The sequence below is a fragment of the Mesoplodon densirostris genome, chromosome 18, assembly GCF_025265405.1.
Source record: "Mesoplodon densirostris isolate mMesDen1 chromosome 18, mMesDen1 primary haplotype, whole genome shotgun sequence".
NCBI lineage: Eukaryota > Metazoa > Chordata > Mammalia > Artiodactyla > Ziphiidae > Mesoplodon > Mesoplodon densirostris.
This window is the reverse complement of record NC_082678.1, coordinates 39,146,693-39,167,280: the sequence shown is the minus strand read 5'-3', so window position 1 is coordinate 39,167,280 and position 20,588 is coordinate 39,146,693. Positions and strand designations below refer to the sequence as shown.

General features: G+C 43.3%; 1 protein-coding gene across 1 annotated transcript; it reads left to right on the top strand.

The window, feature by feature from the left end:
• The first annotated feature begins 13,686 nt into the window (after positions 1-13,686).
• LOC132478406 (cytokine receptor-like factor 3) lies at positions 13,687-15,348 on the top strand. Its single transcript, XM_060081570.1, is given in 2 exon segments — positions 13,687-13,950; positions 13,952-15,348. Coding segments are annotated over 2 exon segments (1,317 nt in total). The 5' UTR covers positions 13,687-13,689; the 3' UTR covers positions 15,008-15,348.
• Positions 15,349-20,588: the final 5,240 nt, after the last annotated feature.

The following is a 20,588-nucleotide window of genomic DNA, read 5'->3' as shown; positions in this document are numbered from 1 at the left end:
AAACAAAGAGGAGGGCCTGAGATGGGCAGTCTAGGGCCAGGACCACTCTCTCGGGCCTGAGCATAGGGGGGCACAAAGACCCCTATTGTTTACACTGGGCCTGCCTGATGCCCGGTCAGGAAGCCCCCTTCGCAAACAGAGTGGCCTCTGCCAGCCCTTGGGGACCTGGGGAATACATTCGCCCAGCCTTCGGTCTGCGTGTTTAGACTCACGCCACACCGAATTTCATCTGGGAGGAAAAGCTGTTTCAGATGACCATGAATAGCAGCTTTCATCAGCTGTCACTCCCCATTAGGGCCAGCGTGATGTGGAAATGTACTAGAGGCTGGAGTGGAAGCAGCTCTTTCTGTTCTAAACATTTATTGACTTCATTTATCCTTTCAAAAAAGTTAATCAGTCCATTTGACTTTCACCCACCCCACCCCCCATCTGGCTTAGGTTCATCTGACTCTTTGGGGCAGAAAAAATTGGTACCTTAAGGCCAAACCTGGGTGGAGCTAAGGATGCCAGTCTAGATGATTCTGGGGCTCCATTTAGGGCTCCTTCCCTCGGGGCAGTCAGCTGTGTGCCTCAGCATCCTCATATGGACTTGGCCTCAAAGAGACAGGATATGTTTTCTGTGTTGGGAGAAATGGGATAATGTCCCTGTGGGCAGGTATTCTGTCTTATATTTGTCATTAGGAATAGTGATGGGCTTGCTTCAGTGGCATTTGGTAAACCAGCTCCCTTAGGAAAAAAAGAAAGGAAAGAAAGAGAGAGAGAGAAAGAGAAAGAGAAAGGAATGAAGGAAGGAAGGGAAAAAGACCATATTTGTAGTGTTTCCCAATATCCACAGTATAAATACTCTCACCATGGTTGAGTTCAAGGTACCAGCATGACATCACTGAATGTGGTGTCCATGCAGCTGGGAAGAGATGCAAGCTGTTGGCTCTAGTGAGCCAGTAGGGGTCAGTTCCAGCACACCACTGGTGCGTGGGCCTGTTGGTTGGTTATACAAAGCTGTGTGATGGGTACAGGCCCAGGAACTTCTGATTGACCTGTATTCTTCAAGCCAGCCCAGACGATAAAAGAGCCCTTGATCTGAGCTATGGAGGGGGCAGGAATGACTGGCTGTAGCCCAAGCTAGCAGACATAATGTACTTTAAGCTCCAGCCTAAGACTAAACAGGTCAGAAGAGTCATTCATTAGCCATTCAAGATGTTGAACAGGCAGTGGGGACTGGCCAAACCCTCGTGTTTTGATCCTCGACATCCTGCTTATGTTTGGCCACAATATAGAGAAATGCAAAACTGGGAACCAGGACTTGTTCATGCAGCCTTGATGGAAAGCAGATTCTATTGTGCTGGGCAAGAGAAGGAATCTAACACCTTTGAAGAAAAATGACCCTCGCTAGGAATTTTCTCTATAAGCTGCTGTGGCTAAAGTAAACTTTCACAAAGCCAACTGGACTTCCCTGACCACCACTGATTCATTTAAGGATTAGTGCTTGGTTCAAAGCAACTGTGTGTGGGGTGTCTAGGGTGACCTCGGATGAACACCTCCTGTAGGGGCACTTGTACAGCGTGGTGGCAAAATGGTCCGATCGGGAAAAACATAAATGTAAACACAGACAAGGTGAGTCCTTCGCCCTCAGTCTTTCTCTGTGGAGGGGGAGAAGCTGTTCTTCCAGTGAAATGAGGGGCCTGTCTGGTGCCATAACAGCTGGACCCTGGCTCGCCTTCCCTTGTGTCCTCATCACAGTGCCCGGGTCTGCCTCGATTTCTATCCCGGAGTGAAACCAGTCCTGCGCCTAAGGAAACTGCAATCTAGGAATATAGGTTTTGTATATAAATAGCTAGTATACAAAGAAAAACAAAGAAGTTGTCAGGTGTCACGAAGGGCTTGGAGAAGGGTGGGGTAGCTTAGGTCGTAGAGTGGTTGGAGAAGGGATTATTAAAGACACAGTGCTGCAACTGGGCCTTGAAAGGGTCACACTATGAAGACCTGTGGAGAAATTAGGAGGGAAGGACAACAGGAGAACATTCCAGAAAGCATGAGCCAGTGTATCAGAGTCAGGCAGGCATGGACTGTAAACTGGGGAGCAGGAAATGAAGGAAGGAATCACAGAAAATAAAATCCAGACAGACTATGGCAAGACAAATAGTGAATTAATGAAATATTTTGACCAGGAGGGAGTTTCTGGAAGACGACTGTGGTGATGGGGTGAAGCCAGGAACATAAGGGAAACGGGATCCTTTTCGCTGATCCATACAGAAACAATCTGACATTGAAACTTCTCCTGATCAGGATGCCATACTCATTAAAAGGTGACAACGAATGTGACATCTGGCATCGATGAAAAGGATACGGGAGCCGTATAACAGTAGCTCTGGAGGTAAATTAGCTCTGCCCGGACAGCCTGCCAGGGCCTGGGTATCCGCCACGGGGAAAGATGGTCCCTATGACCATGTGAAGCCGGATGAATCCCTAAAGAAGGAGGAGATAGTAGGATTCACTCATTAAATTTTTCTTTCTGTTTTTCCTCATGAAAATTTTTCTTATGAAAGAAATGGAATAGACTCATCACGGGGTGGCTGCCAAAAGTGACGTAAAACCATCCAACACCGCGTCTATAGGAATGGCTTGGAACTGCTTTCCCAACAATGACTCATTTCACTTTGAAACGCTCAAGTGCAAAGCCCTCTGCGACGATGGACCTGTCAGAAGGCAGAGGTGTCGGAGCAGTGGGGTCAGAGGCTCTGGAGCCAGACTGTCTAGTGTCATGCCCTCCATTGCTTGCCTCCTTCGAAAGCTTCAACTAGCCCTTAGCTACCCCAGGCCTCGGTTTCCTCTTCCATAAACGAACGTGGAGGTTACTGACAACACTAAGTGAACCCGCACATGGACTTAGAATAATACCTAACCCATGATAAGCAAGCAGTAAATATTAGCCCAGGATTCCTATCAACTTCTCTTGACTGTTGACCTTCATCGCTATCAGATGGAAGTTTGCTCACCCCTTGAACATCCATAACGGAGCGGGACATGTTTGTGCCTCTGGAATCGAGCTGTAGCGGTGCCTTCCCTGCTGCTTAGAAGAGAAATTGTCTTAATGAAGCCCCTTTTAGGCTGTGGACAATAAGGGTTTTTAGATGTTTTCTATCAAAGTCACCCCTGGAGGGCTTTCTGGAGCCTCTATGCTCGCGCGAGGTCTCCTGAATTGCTCCAGACCTCCCTGCTCGCCCTACCTTCCCTCCCCACGCCAGGCCGAGCCCCCAGGGGTCCGGGGGAGATGGGAGGGGAGCGCAGCCGCCCGCCAGGTGTCCTGTAACGGGAGCATAAAGAACTCCCCGTCTTTACCTCTTTCCTGGGAGAACACATTTCCTTTTAAAGCAGCCAGATCTTTTTTTTTTTTTAAACACTTTTAGGTCACCACCAACATCGATAACAGGTTTTGCAACAAAACTTTAAAGAATGCTTCATTTTGTGCTGGTGTCAAGTTAGGAGAGTGAGATCTGGGCCCCAGACTCCACTGCTGCTCACCAGCCCAACACATGTTCTCTTCTGAGACTGATTTTATTCTAAGATTATCTACCCTCCCCCACCCCTTTTTTAAACCAGTGCACATATACAACTCATGAGAGGAGTTCACTTGATCTACACTTTCCTTCTTCCTCATTCAGAATTTGCTCTCTCTCCTATAGATCTACCATCTCAGTCCAGCTTTCTTCAAAAATACCTGCTGTTCTCCCAGTTTCAAGATAAATAAGTCCTGGGGATGTAATGTATGGCATGGTGACTCTGGCTAACAATACTGTATCATATATATGAAAGTTGCTAAGAGTAGATCTTAAAAGTTCTCATCACAAGAAAAAAATGTGTAACAATTCGAGGTGATGGATGTTAACTAGACTTATTGTGGCAATCATTTCGCATTATATACATTTATCAAATCATTGTGTTACATACCTTAAACTAATAGAGTTATATGTCAGTTACATATTGATAAAATGGGAAAAATGTTTTGTTTTGGTTTGGTTTTTTAAAAAACATTGTTCTCCGGGGCTTCCCTGGTGGCGCAGTGGTTGAGAGTCCGCCTGCCGATGCAGGGGACATGGGTTCATGCCCCGGACCGGGAAGATCCCACATGCCGCGGAGCGGCTGGGCCCGTGAGCCATGGCCACTGAGCCTGCGCGTCCGGAGCCTGTGCTCCACAACGGGAGAGGCCACAGCAGTGAGAGGCCCGTGTACAGCAAAAAAACAAACAAACAAACAAAAAGAACATTGTTCTCCAGTAATAGGGAGAATGAGAATAGGAGTATCTTCTTCCTGAATTTCCCCTTGGTCCAAAGTTAGTATTTTGAAGGAATCAGTAACTAATCCCTATTCTTCACATAATCTCCTAAATATTTTTTTAAAAACCAAATCCATAGATGTGCATAGTTAATTTACAAGAGGGCGGGAGGCAGATGTGCGTGTGTGTGGATACAAAATGGGAAGGGAGCAGTAACAATGAGCTTAGGGGTCCTCTTCTCGCTCCCACCCCTGCCCCACGGATAGAATTTCTGAAGAATTTACAGTTGTGTAGACAGATGGAGAAAAAATGCAACTTCCTGATTTACTCATTTGGGCAGGATGTGCTCAATCCCGCCCATGGATTGTGGATTAGTCATTCCATCCACCAGCAACTTCGGGGATTGTTTGAATGATGTCCGGCTGGGGAGAACATCCTTCTGAAATAAACCAGGAGTTCAGGACTAGAGCCTAACTGACCAAATCAGCTCATGTCTCACAATCTTGATGCCCTCATCTCTTCCCAAGCCCCTTTGGGTGACGCTTTTTTCATGGGGTCTTATCTCCTTTGGTTCTTTGCTTTCTCTCACCTGACCCTCGTCATTCCCCCATCACAGTGAGTTTGGCATGCATTAAATCCCTGCACACTTTCACCCTTCCACTTGCCAGAGTTAGGGCTTTCTTTGTTCTACACTCTGGCTCTATGAGTTGGATTAAACCCGTCTGCCCTCACATCACAGGTGGTTTGCAGCCACATCGGAAAGAGTGTCTCATTCCAGCCCTTGAGCTGAGCCCAGTTATGCTACACAACACAGTGGTATTCATTCCTTCCCCCCACATCTGAAGCCCCAGTTCTTGAACATGAATGCCTCATGCTCTCTGTACTGGGTTCCCAGGTTAAGTCACAGGAACAAGAGCAGAACAGGCAGCTTCAGTAGCCGGTGGGCTGAAGAGATCGTGGCTGGGGGCATAGTGTGCTAGGAAACGGAGAAGGTGGGGAAGGTGAGATGAGTTTGAAAGTCATTCCAGTGGCATTAGGCAAATTACAGAGTCCACAAAGCCAGGTCTGAATTGACATCCGGAAGTCAAAGCCAGGACTGAATCGAGTGTGGAATTGTTACTGGCATCCAACAACTTCTAGAAGTGCTAGGCTCTCTTCTTTCCACTCCTTACAAGGAAAATAAAATTTCATTAATGTGCCAATGGATAGAGTTTGAAGTCACAAGAATAAAGTCAAGAACCCTTGTTTTCTCATGGAGAGTCAGTCCATCTAGGATTTCTCTTTACGTCCAATAGTTAATAGAATAAGAGGGGTCGAAGGGGTCTTCTCCTCTGTTCCCTTAGAAGGTCAAGGAAATCAGGATGTGACCACTAGAGAGAAGGACGAGGGTGACCACTTGGGGGCTTTGTCTAGGTCTTCAGGAAGCTACCATGGTTAACTCCAAAGATCTTGTTGAATTCCACGATTAAATGAAATTGAAAATTAACTGAGATTTTCTGCATGGCATTTAACATTTAATTGACAGTGCTGTGCATTTGTTTATGCCTCTGGCCAATCATATTGAATTCCTGGATTTGGGTCCAGGGGGTTGGGAAAGGATCAAATTGCATGGCTGTCTTTCAAACCCTAAGTTGTTAGAAAGCTTTAAAATTTAATGTATCTTCTATTTTTCATGAAAAAGGTCGTGTGGGTTGTGGATATAATTAGGATTGAGGCAGAACGTTTTTCAGTGGCAATCATTGGAATCACTGATTTCATTGAGGTATTTCTTTTTTCATTCCTTTTCAAATGTTTTTTGCTTGGAGCACAGGCAAAAAAAGACCCTGTGATTTGCCGAATTCTTTTTTTTTGTTTTTTTTGTTTTTTTTTTTTGCGGTATGCGGGCCTCTCACTGTTGTGGCCTCCCCCGTTGCGGAGCACAGGCTCCGGACGCGCAGGCTCCGGACGCGCAGGCTCAGCGGCCATGGCTCACGGGCCCAGCCGCTCCGCGGCATATGGGATCCTCCCAGACCGGGGCACGAACCCGTATCCCCTGCATCGGCAGGCGGACTCTCAACCACTTGCGCCACCAGGGAGGCCCTGCCGAATTCTTTAATGTCATCCCACCTTCCCTATTACAGCCCTTCAGAATGCTACAGTGCATCACCCAAAGGCACAGGGAGAAGGAATTTATGTACCCACCAGGTCTGGAATGGAAGTTGAAATCTCAGAACACTTCATAAATCTGGGAGGGCTCTCATGCCTGTTGGCAGACTCCTGGCCCCTGAGCCATACGTCAGGTTGAAGAGCAACTTTCCTTTAAGAATCTCAGCTATAAAGCATGATCCATTGTGCAAGAAGAAGGTCCCTGAGGGCCATCTGGGTCCGACTTCCATGGCTCTGTTGAAAGGAGGTCAGTGTGTCCATCCATTCTTCTTTATTTTTAGACAGTAAAAGAGAGACACAGATAGGCAAAAAAGCCTGTGACACTGACCTTCATTAGCTTCATCCTGAAAATGTGATGGTACGTCTGACCCTTTTTTGCTTCAAGGCTACAGCTTCACTCACTGTCACGGCGTTTACTGCCAAGCGTGTGATGACAACATAGCTTTTCTTAATTGCTCTTGAATGTAATGAAGCAGGAAAGAGAAGACAGGTCTTTGGATTCCTAGCCTCATCAGTGGCTAATGAATCAAGCATTCCATCCCGGGATACCGCTGGTTTTAACTAGCAGTAGGTGCGGAATTTATTGGGGCAGATGGCGGTTATACGGGATGCGGGTGTGCAGAGTTCCCCTGAGTTGGAGAGGTGCGCACCCACTGGGGCAGCCCAGTGCTGTGGAACAGATGTACTTCCTGCCCTGGTTACTTCACCTGAGTTCTGTAACTGAAGAGCTCCCTGCTGACAAATTCCTCCAACACTTTAAAACCACATTTCCTGTGAAGGTCTTTCGGAGGTGAAGTAGAAGTTAACGGGAAGCACAGTGAGGGGCCGGGATCGGGTTGCCTTGGGGAAGTTTATTACGGTTCACACAGTGCTGTAGACCCTGCAGATGTATCCACTCTGACGTGACGTGGTAAACTTAGAGGGAAGCAGGTTTGCCACTTCCTTCACATGGCTTGTCCCTAGAGCAGGGCTGGAGTCCCTCCCAGCCCACACAAGAGGCGCCTCCCAGACCTCACCAGGAGGGGAGTGCTTGGTCTTGAGTGATGTTAACAGCAGCGGCAGCTCACATTTACCGAGTACCTGTCACTGGCCAAGCCCTGCTCTCAGAACCTGAGGCACGCAACTTTATTGAACCTTTAAAACAATTCTGCAGATCTGATGTCATTAATACCCCTATTAACAAAGGAAAGTGAAGCAAATTGAAAACACTGTCATCTGACTCTGCGATCTCTGGGAACCCAGATATCTTCTGGGCACCTGTATTTCAGCTGTAGGTCTGGGAAGCTGAAATGTGATTAAGTTGAACATACTATAAAAGAGTAAGTTATCATCTGAGACCCTGGGGATCTCGTCCATCTTCCCTTCCAAGCCTCACTTTTCCATTTTATTCCTAGAGTTCATTCCCTGAATTCTAGATCAGGGATGGCAAATAGGGTTATCACATGCAGGGGCTTCAGTCACTTGGTCGGAGGTTCCCAAAGCATGTGGCTGGGGAGGATTCTCAGGGGAACCGGGATTCAGTACGTCGGAGCGCTAAGATGAAAGAATAGCATCTTCTGTGGGTACAGGCGGGAGTGGGGGAGGCGGGGGAGGCGGGCTAAGACCATCTTGTGCCACAGTGGTGCCATCCTATCTCCGTTGACCCATCCATAGGGACCTGAAACAGTAAATCAGTTCATTAACTTATGTGTCCTGAGACGCTTCTCTGTGGTGGCACCGTGTTTTCTCATGCCTTCACACCACCAGCAACAATCCCATCCATCCTAGGAGGTTTGGGTCAAATACCATTATAGCCTGAGGGATGGTCCGCGGTGGTGAGGCTGGAGATTCAAAGAAGAGTTTCACCAGCTACTGGCCCCCAATCAGAATTACTTTACTTGAATCTCCGTGTAAAATAATAAGGAATGTCCTATAAAGAAGCACCAGTGAATGACAGCAACAGACCCTGTATCGTATGAAATGGGTGCCATTTATTACATACAATATAAAACACAAACACAGAATTTTTTTTTAAAACAGAAATAACACGAAACAGAAAGTGTCCAACAAAATACGTGAAGACAGATGTTTTAAATTCTTTAAACCTTTATCACAGAAAACGTACGTATTTTATGTTACATAGAAAGAGATAGAAAACCTGGTGCAGTGGTACAATTTAATAAATACATTTAAAATGGGATTTTCCAATTTTAAGCTTAAAATTTTTTTATTTTTGGCCTCACCCCAGGGCATGCGGGATCTTAGTTCCCTGACCAGGGATCGAACCCGCACCCCCTGTAGTGGAAGCAGGGAACCGCCAGGGAATTCCCTTAAGCTTAAATTTTATTTGTTACTATTGCCTCTAACTTTCCTTTTTGTAATTTTGTCACAGCGAGTCTTAATACATTAAATGTAATTAATACATTAAACAGTGTCTAGTTTAAATTACTAGAGTAGAAAAGTTAAAGAATTAAGAAAATTCTCAGAGAACCATTTTGAATAAAAGACCTTAGCAGCTTTTGTAAGAACTGATCAAGAATGATGGACTGCAGGGTTTTTATCACAAATGGGTGTTGAATTTTGTCGAAAGCTTTCTCTGCATCTATTGAGATGATCATATGGTTTTTCTCCTTCAAGTTGTTAATATGGTGTATCACGTTGATTAATTTGTGTATATTGAAGAATCCTTGCATTCCTGGGATAAACCCCACTTGATCATGATGTATGATCCTTTTAATGTGCTGTTGGATTCTGTTTGCTAGTATTTTGTTGAGGATTTTTGCATCTGTGTTCATCAGTGATATTGGCCTGTAGTTTTCTTTCTTTGTGACATCCTTGTCTGGTTTTGGTATCAGGGTGATGGTGGCCTCGTAGAATGAGTTTGGGAGTGTTCCTCCCTCTGCTATATTTTGGAAGAGTTTGAGAAGGATAGGTGTTAGCTCTTCTCTAAATGTTTGACAGAATTCACGAAAAAAAAAAATGTCATGAAGAACCTAGGGGTAAGACAGGAATAAAGACACAGACCTACTAGAGAATGGACTTGAGGATATGGAGAGGGGGAAGGGTAAGCTGTGACAAAGCGAGAGAGTGGCATGGGCATATATATACTACCAAAGGTAAAATAGATAGTTAGTGGGAAGCAGCCGCATAGCACAGGGAGATCAGCTGGGTGCTTTGTGACCACCTAGAGGGGTAGGATAGGGAGGGTGGGAGGGAGGGAGACGCAAGAGGGAAGAGATATGGGAACATATGTATATGTATAACTGATTCACTTTGTTATAAAGCAGAAACTAACACCACTGTGGAGCAATTATACTCCAATAAAGATGTAAAAAAAAAAAGAATTATGGACTGAAAACAGAAGAAGAAATTATATATCCTCAGAGATCAGTTGTCTCAGATGGGGTAAAATTTGCAGTACTAAAAAAGAAATTCAAAGACTTAAAGCACATAAAAGCTACCTTTTTGATAATTGTCAGAGAAAAATACTTTAAAGGAGCTTTGAAAGGCTTATTTTTTTTAAGTTAATTGTCATCAAATACGACCAAACAACTTGGAACTTCAAATAGAGTACCCCCTTAATACAGCATATATGTAAATCTTATTTATACTTCAACAAACATGAGAAAATAAATTGCATCAAATCAACATCCACGACCACCAATGGTCTCCTTTCAGTTGCCTTTGCTTTCCAGGGGGAAGAAAATAAACAAACATGTACAATTGGCTTAACGGAACCAAACCATGAAGGGAAACTATGAATTTGCTTGTTTTTTATGAACCTTAATATGTTTGCAGAAATCCATAGGAAACCCAGATGTACCCTTGAAAAATTCCAACTTTTAATTTCAGAAAGTCAGGGAAGCTAAAACTGTTTAACCAATTTGATAGATATATAAAATGCTAATAGTCCTAGTCTATAAGGGTGGGAGACTTGTAAAGTTTTATTTCATAGCATGTAAGTCCTATTTCATGGTAAATATCTTCATTTTATAGAAGTGCTGCTAAGGAGCATTTTTGTCATATTGAGGTTTTGCAACTGTAATCGTGAATTAATTCCATGACCTCAAACAGTCTGATAAACACAGCATCCCAGTTTTATTAACCTAGTTTGTAGTCGAAGAGGTTGAACAACACCCTTGCCAGTATGTGAGTCATCTCTCATTAGGCTTTTTTCCCTGAAGTTATCACTTGAAAAATCAATATATTTTAAACTTCCGAACCATCATCTTTCCTCCTCTTCTAATAAAAGCAGAAAATGTGAATTTACGTTGTCTCCATACCAGATGATTGCAGAAGTGGGGTGTGGCATAGACTAGTACGAAATCTGCTGGGTCACTGGGCTGGTGATAATAATTCTTAAAATAAAGAAAATACTCTGCCATGTAGTTGCAAAGGTATTACTGAAGAAGAACCATTGAACTTAGGGGCTATGAGGAATACTCGGTGATGAACATGAAAATATTCACCTTCAGGGGCTCTGACTCCAAAAAAAAAAGTTAGCCTTTGGTGTCAAAAGTCTTGGGCAAACTTTAAAGTGGCCACAATTAAAATGTGTCATCATCAGGCTTAGCCAAGCGATCATGTTTTCAAGTTTGACAAAACGTGCATGTATCCTTGTTTAGAGCTGGTGGGAACCTTCAAAGCCATCTGTTCTCCTTCCTGAGGAGCAAAGTGAGACTCTAGGAGCCCTAAGGATTTCTGTAAAGTCACAAGAGAGTGGGCCATGAGGCTATGGGGCTGCTCCAGCCCTGCCCTGGGGAGACCCACAGGTCACTCCACCAGATAACCCCACGGGTTTGCTCTCTGTAGGATGACTTACAGTGGGCAAGCCTAAGTGGTCTCCCTCCTGCCCATGACTTGTTTCTGCAAAATAGAGGCGGGGGAGGTGACTGAGGGGTCACAAACACAGACTCCATCAGTGGGTTTACGCTACTGCCCGCTCCTTCCATCTCTGGGATTTGGAAACTTCCAGTGTGTTTGAGCAGTCTTCTGATTTCAGGGTAAAATAACCTTAAAATGGAGTGCAATTATCCCAAATTGCATAATCTCTGTCCAAAGAGACCTGGAAATTCATAGGAAGATAGGGATGCACCTGTATGTAAACGTGTTCATGCAAACAGTCATTTCCTAAAAGCAAGAGAGGGGGTCTGTAATACTCCTAAACAGTAGCAAACAGAAAGGCTGAAACTTACATCCTGTTTGCTGTGTGCCAGGCATTGATATCAGTGCTTCACATAACAATTCAACCCTCATGTCAAGCCAGTGTTTTAAGTGCTATTATTATCGTCCTTTCTTTACAGGTTAGAAAACTGGGGCGCAGAGAGCTTAAGTATGTTTCCCAGGGTCTTCATAAATTAATACATTTAGAAAGTAATAAATCTAGAATTCAAATCAAATATCCATGCTCTTAACTAATAATTTACACAGACCCTCAGGATTAAAGACTTAGTTAGAAAATAAGCTCAGACGGGCTTAAGAAGGATGTGAGGTGATCTGGGACTACCAGTTAAAATTAAAATACATCGTCATCATTCCTTTCAATTGGAGCTGAGAGGATGGTCTCCATTGTACTGGGTTGTCCTTGTCTCTTGCATGGCTCCATCAGCCTTTCCTGTAAGTTACAGCTGCCAACCAGGAGCAAATGATGAGAATGAGGAAGGGGAGCTGGGGAATAAACCAAGAGCCTTGCAACACTTCAAATCAAGGTGAATTTGAACGTGGCTTCGGGGAAGGCTGTGTGCGTGTGGCTGAGTGTGTGCCCTGGCCACATGCTACTGTGATGAGAAGGAGGTACAGGTTGGTGGCCTTCCAGAGACCAGAATGGAAAAGCCAGACAAGCTGGGGGAATCAGGATCCATCCAGATGAAGCCGCCATGTGCTTTCAGGATAGATGATCAGGAGGGTCTCTGGGATGTGGAATGTTGGGAAGAAGGCAGAGGAAGCCGTGGAAGAAAACAGAGGATGAGTTGGTTCTTGTTGTGGAAAGAAAAGGGGGAAGCTGATTTCATCTGAGGGACGGAGAGGGGGGAAACGGTCAGGAAAGGGCAAGGAAAATGAGAAACAAGTCTATGTATTTAAAAAATAAAAAAAATTAAAAGCCCCAAGAAGAATGACAAGAAGAAGGAAAGGGCCAGAAACAAAGATTTTGAGCTAAGGAATAAGAATAGAAAAAAAAGTGTCCTTTTCCCCCCACATCTATTAGGATCACTATTATCAAAAAAAAAATTCAAATAAAGTAAAAATCAAACAGAAAATAACACATGTTGGAGAGGATGTGGACACATTCGAAATTTCATGCTTTGCTGGTGGGAATGTAAGATGGTGCAGCAGCTATGGAAATGTCTGGCAGGTCCTCAAAGAGTTAAGCACAGAACTACCCTATGATTCAGGAATCCACTCTGAGGTATATGCGCAACAGAATTGAAAGCAGAGACTTTAGCAGACATTTGTACACCCATGTTCATAGCAGCATCATTCACAAAAGGTGGAAACAGCCCAAGGTCCATCAAAAGATGGATGAATAGGGCCTCCCTGGTGGCGCAGTGGTTGAGAGTCCGCCTGCCGATGCAGGGGATACGGGTTCGTGCCCCGGTCTGGGAGGATCCCATATGCCGCGGAGCGGCTGGGCCCGTGAGCCATGGCCGCTGGGCCTGCGCATCCGGAGCCTGTGCTCCGCAACGGGAGAGGCCACAACAGTGAGAGGCCCGCATACCGCAAAAAGAAAAAAAAAAAAAAAAAAAGATGGATGAATAAATGAAATTATATATATATATATATATATATATATATATATATATATATGCAATGGAATATTATTTATCCTTAAAAATAAAGGATCATCACAATGTGGATGATCCTTAGAGACATTATAGGTGAAACAGCCCAGACACAAAAGGACAAGTATTATATGATTCTACCATGAGGTATGTATAGGGGAGTCAAATTTACGGAGACAGAAAATAGGATAGACACTACCTGGGCTGGGGGAAGGGGATGGGGAGTTATTGTTTAATGGGTACAGAGCTTCTGTTTGGGAGGATGAAGTTTTGGAGATGGTTGGTGGTGATTGTTACAGGACAACATTGTGAATGTATTTAATGCCACCGGATTATACACTTCATGGTTAAGATGGTAGATTTTATGTGTATTTTACCAAAAAAAAATTTTTTTAAGGACACTTTTAAACAAAAGAGAGTTCAGGTGCTTCCGCCTGCGCGTGGCCGCTCGGGGCCGCTCGGCGGCACCCGGGACAGTCGGGAACCGCAGCTGCGCGGCCGGACGAGGGGACGATGGAGCTGGAGCCCGAGCTGCTGCTGCAGGAGGCCCGCGAGAGCGTGGAAGTGGCGCAGAGCTACCGGCGGGAGCTAGGCCAGAGGCTGCAGGGGCTGCGGGAGGCGCGGAGGCAGATCAAAGAGAGTGCATCCCAGACGAGAGGTGTCCTCAAACAGCATTTTAATGATTTGAAAGGAACCCTTGGGAAGCTCCTGGATGAGCGATTGGTGACCCTTTTGCAAGAGGTGGACACCATTGAACAGGAGACCATTAAACCACTTAGATGACTGCCAGAAGCTGATAGAGCACGGAGTTAACACTGCAGCGGACTTAGTCCAAGAAGGTGAGATCGCCATTCTGGGTGGTGTAGGAGAACAGAATGAAAAACTGTGGAGCTTTACCAAAAAGGCCTCACACATCCAGTTGGACAGCTTACCAGAGGTGACTTTACTGGTTGATGTGCCTTGCTTATCTGCTCAGTTGGATGACTCAATTCTTAACATAGTGAAAGACCATATTTTCAAGCATGGAACAGTAGCATCTCACCCACCAGTACAGATAGAAGAATTGATAGAGAAACCCGGAGGCATCATCATACGATGGTGTAAGGTGGATGACGACTTTACCGCCCAAGATTACAGGCTCCAGTTCCGTAAATGTACTTCCAGTCATTTTGAGGACGTGTATGTAGGCTCTGAAACTGAATTCATAGTATTGCACATAGACCCCAATGTTGATTATCAGTTCAGAGTCTGCGCCCGAGGAGATGGCCGACAGGAGTGGAGTCCTTGGAGTGTCCCCCAGATAGGTCATTCCACGCTGGTGCCTCATGAGTGGACAGCTGGCTTTGAGGGGTACAGTCTGAGCCGTCGAAGAAACATAGCGCTTCGGAATGATGCTGAATCGTCCGGTGTTCTCTACTCCAGCGCTCCCACTTACTTCTGTGGGCAGACATTAACATTCAGAGTTGAAACTGTGGGACAGCCAGACAGAAGAGACAGTATAGGAGTGTGTGCAGAAAAACAGAATGGATATGACTCCCTGCAGCGGGATCAAGCAGTTTGCATTAGTACAAATGGTGCAGTTTTTGTAAATGGAAAAGAAATGACTAATCAGTTGCCCGCAGTTACTTCTGGGTCCACTGTCACATTTGACATTGAAGCTGTGACTCTAGGATCCAGCAATAATAACGAAGGCGGAAACATCAAGCTTCGAGTAACTATTAGCTCAAATAACAGAGAAGTGGTGTTTGATTGGTTGCTCGATCAGTCTTGTGGTTCTCTTTACTTTGGATGCTCGTTTTTCTATCCTGGGTGGAAAGTGTTGGTATTCTAGATTTTCAGATGATTGGCTTTGGGTTTGCAGGGGTTTCACATAGCTTTCCTCAGCCCAGTTCAGTTGTCATTGGTTTAAAAAATGGTTAGATTCATCTCTCAGTTAAGTCATTGGAAACAAATTATTTACTGGATTTATTTTCCAATATCTTAGCAATAAGAGGCATGAATATTGTGGACAAAACAGTAATGCAGTCCATTTTATTTTTAGCATAGTGTTAATTGGAATATCACATCACAATAAAAATCAAATTGGCTTTTAAAAGTATGAGGTGATACAGACAGCCCTATGTACCTTTCCACTGTACTTCTTTTTAAAGTTGGCTGTAAGAACACAAAAATGTAACATAACATTTTTTTAAATTAAATCTTTATCTTTTAAAGATCCAAGGCCATCCAAGACTTTAGAATGAATAGGCAAGAATAGACCAGGTAGAATATGCCACCATGTATGCCGTAATATACACTCTCTTATGTGTTCTCCACAGGAGTGTTGAATATGCTCTTCATATTCAGGGATTTGTAAGCAGTATTGAATTTTATCTCATGTTCAGTAATCTTTAAGTCCCAAAAGCATGATAATTTTTGCATTTTTAAAAATTACTGAGCAAATGTCTACAACAGGCAAGGTGTTTTCTTTTGTTCTTTCCTTGCAGTTCCATTCACGATAGGTTAGAGGGTTTTTACAGGGTAAAACTACTTATGGAAGTAGTATGCACAGCAGTGTTAGCCATGTCCCATGTTTGAAATATGCACAGGTGCATATCCAGCCTCAGTGACATGCATGTTGTTCTTCCTAGGGTCTGAACTGCAGTCCAGTTTCATGTCAGCTTCATAAATGGTCTTTTAGTGGACTAAACAAATGTAGGGTAAATACTTGACCTATTTTTTGGAAAACTTAAATTTGTTTAAAATATTTATTTGAAGGACTTAGGATGTAAAAATGATTATTTTGCTATATAACAGCTTAAGATCTTTTTTCTTTAATGTGATTTTTTTTTCATTTTTAACAGAAAAGTGGAAAAGCAAGTTTGATATTTTTGTGAGATAATTTATTCAGGAATTCCAGTTCCCTATTAGACAATCATGACCTTTTCCCCTTGCCTTTTTATAAGTAAGCTGTTTTTCACTTGCTTAGTGACTGTTAAGAAGATGTGCTAGAATGTAGATGCCTCTCGTCCAACTGTCTGAAACAAAATAAAAAACTAAAAGGTAAAAAAAAAAAAGAGAGAGTTCAAAAGATCCCTTGGAAACTAAGTAAATTCCATGCCAACTGGATTTAATTATGAGGACCTTAGACACAAAGCAATGGATAGTGCCTTTTCTGGTCCCTTGAGGATAATCGTTGGGCAAACCCTAGACTCAGAAGGCATTTGTATGGTTGATCAAGAGTCAGGAAGTATGGTCCCCATTTCCAAATGGTTATCAAAGGTGCATTTTCTCAAGAGTAAAGGATTCACAGAGTGAGGTTCTATCTTCTTCCTTTGCAAGCAGGGAATGAATGGTGCAGGAGGTGGGAAAAGCCAGAGTATAAAAAATCCACGGAAAATAGCATATGTCAAAGGAAAAACATGGTCTGTCTGGACCAGATCAAAGTGATGATGAAGGAAATGGTTAACACAAGCATGAATGAGTTTCTTTATAGCTATATTTTACTGTTCAAGGTGGGAGGTAGTCTGTAAATTAAAGACCCAAAATGGATGGATGAAGATAGTCCCAAAGTAGAAACTGTTATTAAGGACCTTTTTAAAAAAATTTTTTTTTAATTTTATTTATTTTTTTATACAGCAGATTCTTATTAGTCATCAATTTAATACACATCGGTGTATACATGTCAATCCCAATCACCCAATTCATCCCACCACCACCCCTCCCCCCACAGCTTTCCCCCCTTGGTGTCCATACGTTTGTTCTCTACATCTGTGTCTCAATTTCTGCCCTGCAAGCCAGTTCATCTGTACCATTTTTCTAGATTCCACATATATGCATTAATATATGATATTTGTTTTCCTCTTTCTGACTTACTTCACTCTGTATGACAGTCTCTAGATCCATCCTCGTCTCAACAAATGACCCAATATCGTTCCTTTTTATGGCTGAGTAATATTCCATTGTATATATGTACCACATCTTCTTTATCCATTCATCTGTCGATGGACATTTAGGTTGCTTCCGTGACCTGGCTATTGTAAATAGTGCAGCAATGAACATTGGGGTGCATGTGTCTTTTTGAATTATGGTTTTCTCTGGGTATATGCCCAATAGTGAGATTGCTGGGTCATATGGTAGTTCTATTTTTAGTTTTTTAAGGAACCTCCATACTGTTCTCCATAGTGGCTGTATCAATTTACATTCCCACCAACAGTGGAAGAGGGTTCTCTTTTCTCCACACCCTCTCCAGCATTTGTTGTTTGTAGATTTTCTGATGATGCCCATCCTAACTGGTGTGAGGTGATACCTCATTGTAGTTTTGATTTGCATTTCTCTAATAACTAGTGATGTTGAGCAGCTTTTCACGTGCTTCTTGGCCATCTGTATGTCTTCTTTGGAGAAATGTCTGTTTAGGTCCTCTGCCCAGTTTTGGATTGGGTTGTTTGTTTTTTTAATATTGAGCTGCATGAGCTGTTTATATATTTTGGAGATTAATCCTTTGTCCGTAGATTCATTTGCAAATATTTTCTCCCGTTCTGAGGGTTGTCTTTTTGTCTTCTTTACGGTTTCCTTGGTAGTACAAAAGCTTTGAAGTTTCATTAGGTCCCATTTGTTTATTTTTGTTTTTATTTCCATTACTCTAGGAGGTGGATCAAAAAAGATTTTGCTGTGACTTATGTCAAACAGTGTTCTTCCTATGTTTTCCTCTAAGAGTTTTATAGTGTCTGGTCTTACATTTAGGTCTCTAATCCATTTTGAGTTTATTTTTGTGTATGGTGTTAGGGAGTGTTCTAATTCCATTCTTTTACATGTAGCTGTCCAGTTTTCCCAGCACCACTTACTGAAGAGACTGTCTTTTCTCCATTGAATATCCTTGCCTCCTTTGTCATAGATTAGTTGACCAAAGGTGCATGGGTTTATCTCTGGGCTTTCTATCTAGTTCCATGGATCTATGTTTCTGTTTTTGTGCCAGTACCATACTCTCTTGATTACTGTAGCTTTGTAGTATAGACTGATGTCAGGGAGTCTGATTCCTCCAGCTCCGTTTTTTTCCCTCAAGACTGCTTTGGCTATTCGGGGTCTTCTGTGTCTCCATACCAGATTTTAAGGTTTTTTGTTCTAGTTCTGTAAAAAATGCCATTGGTAATTTAGGACCTTTTTTTTAAACAGAATTTTTTTCTTCAGAATCCAGAAAAGATAACAGCCTTACAGTCAAGGAGTGAGAATGCCAGGATTGCAGAGAAAATAGGAAGAAACACAAAATTCAAGGGCAGTCATCACTCCTCTGACATTGACAAATGCAGCTAAGTGATAGAGGAAGGAAAGGTTTGGTGGCCAGCTAGCACTGATTCTTATTAATAAAAGCAAATTTTGGTCACAGTTTTTAGTGGCCTATGGGAAATAGGTAAAGCAATTGATTTTAATGATAAACATTTTAAGAGACAGAAGAAAAATAATTGTGACAGCTCCAACCATAAAATGTTTCCAGACATTTCAGTTGGACTGGGCTTGACAGTACAGTTTATCCTGTGCATTTTTTAAAATAAATGAGAAAATTGAGGTTTAGTGGTACTGAATGATTCATGCAAGACTTCATCATTTCTGGTCAAATCAAGACTGTTCACAAAATAATCCATAGGACATGGGGTTTCATCATTAAGGCACAGAAAAAGCTGATGAAATGAAACATCTTTTTTTTTTTTTTGCTTTTTTAAAGGAAGCTAGGGTTAAGAAAATGGATGGATTGGACAGGTCATGGATTCTTTTCAAGGCATATTTAACTTTGAAGTGTGAGATGAATCTAATGACTATATAATCATATTATTTATCAGTACGGCTCTATCCCTGGCCTCAAACAGTGAGTGCAGAAAAAAAATTTAAGTAATGTAGGAAATGAGAAGGGCTGCTTAGGAAGGGTCAGGCAAAGGCAGACTCAGCACAGTTCTGGACACATAGCAGACATCACAGTGGCCAGAGTAGAAATAAAGGAGAGGACAGTAAAAAGGATGACGATCAGGCTAGAGAAACTGGAGCCAGAGTCAATTAAATAATGAAACTGTCGTAGGAATAAATGGGCCTGAACAAGCAGGGAACAGACTGGCGAGAGAGCTAGAGACACACATCGAAGGACTGATGAGGGAAGCAGACTCTGGGCATTGTTATCACACGGGAGAATTGCAGCTTAACTTAGGACACAGGATGATGCTGGTCAAAGAGATCTGCTTCCAATTTTTCCATGTATTCATTATATATGGCTCAGGCTAGCGGAGTTTATCATTCCGTTCATACAGAACTTCTTACTCATGGCCTCATCAAATAGCAGAGGCCAAAGAGTCTGAAAAAGAGCATTATCTACAGCTAGATGGAAGAAGAGCTAAACGTGTTCAACACAGAATCGTTTCACAGCTGGGAGCCAATGCCATTTGGTGCTTTTGCATCTTAGTGGGTAAGAAGGGATCAGAAAGCTACATCCCCAAGAAAGTTCTCAATTCCAGATGCTCAGTCACTAGTGGGAAGGGGATTTTTCTCTAAAGAGGACTTTTCCTAAAATGAAAAGGCACATTCTAAGAAAAGGTAAAGAAGATCAAAGAAGGTAGAATCAAGGCCAAGTTTGGAAATAAAAACAAGGTATCGTTCTGGGGCCAGATGGTTACAAAAAGGGAAAAGTGACAACTAAGAGTCTCATTGAAAAGAAAGGCAGGGGCTTCCCTGGTGGCGCAGTGGTTGAGAGTCTGCCTGCTGATGCAGGGGACACGGGTTCGTGTCCCGGTCTGGGAAGATTCCACATGTCGTGGAGCGCCTGGGCCCGTGAGCCATGGCCGCTGAGCCTGCGCGTCCGGAGCCTGTGCTCCGCAATGGGAGAGGCCACAGCAGTGAGAGGCCCGCGTACTGCAAAAAAAAAAAAGAGGGCCTCCCTGGTGGCGCAGTGGTTAAGAGTCCGCCTGCCGATGCAGGGGATACGGGTTCGTGCCCCGGTCTGGGAGGATCCCATATGCCGCGGAGCGGCTGGGCCCGTGAGCTATGGCCGCTGGGCCTGCGCATCCGGAGCCTGTGCTCCGCAACGGGAGAGGCCACAGAAGTGAGAGGCCCGCATACAGCAAAAAGAAAAAAAAAAAAAAAAGAAAGGCAGGAATCCAAAAAAATAAAGATGCAAGATGACTTTTGGCATAAAGATTTTGATACAAGAAAGTATTGCAGGGTAAAAGGTCACCTAGAAGAAAGATGATATGGAAGTAAGAAGGGTGGGAAAAAAGGGGTGAAAAGATATTTGTAAGTTATTCAGTTGAGAGGAAATGTGGAGTTTGCTGGAAATGCTGAAGAGCTGTAATAGCCTAAACTTTTTTTTTTATTTAGAAAGAAATAAAAAAAAATTATTCAGGCCTAAATACGGTATAAAAGTGCTTTGACTCATTCTATATATAAAGGTAATT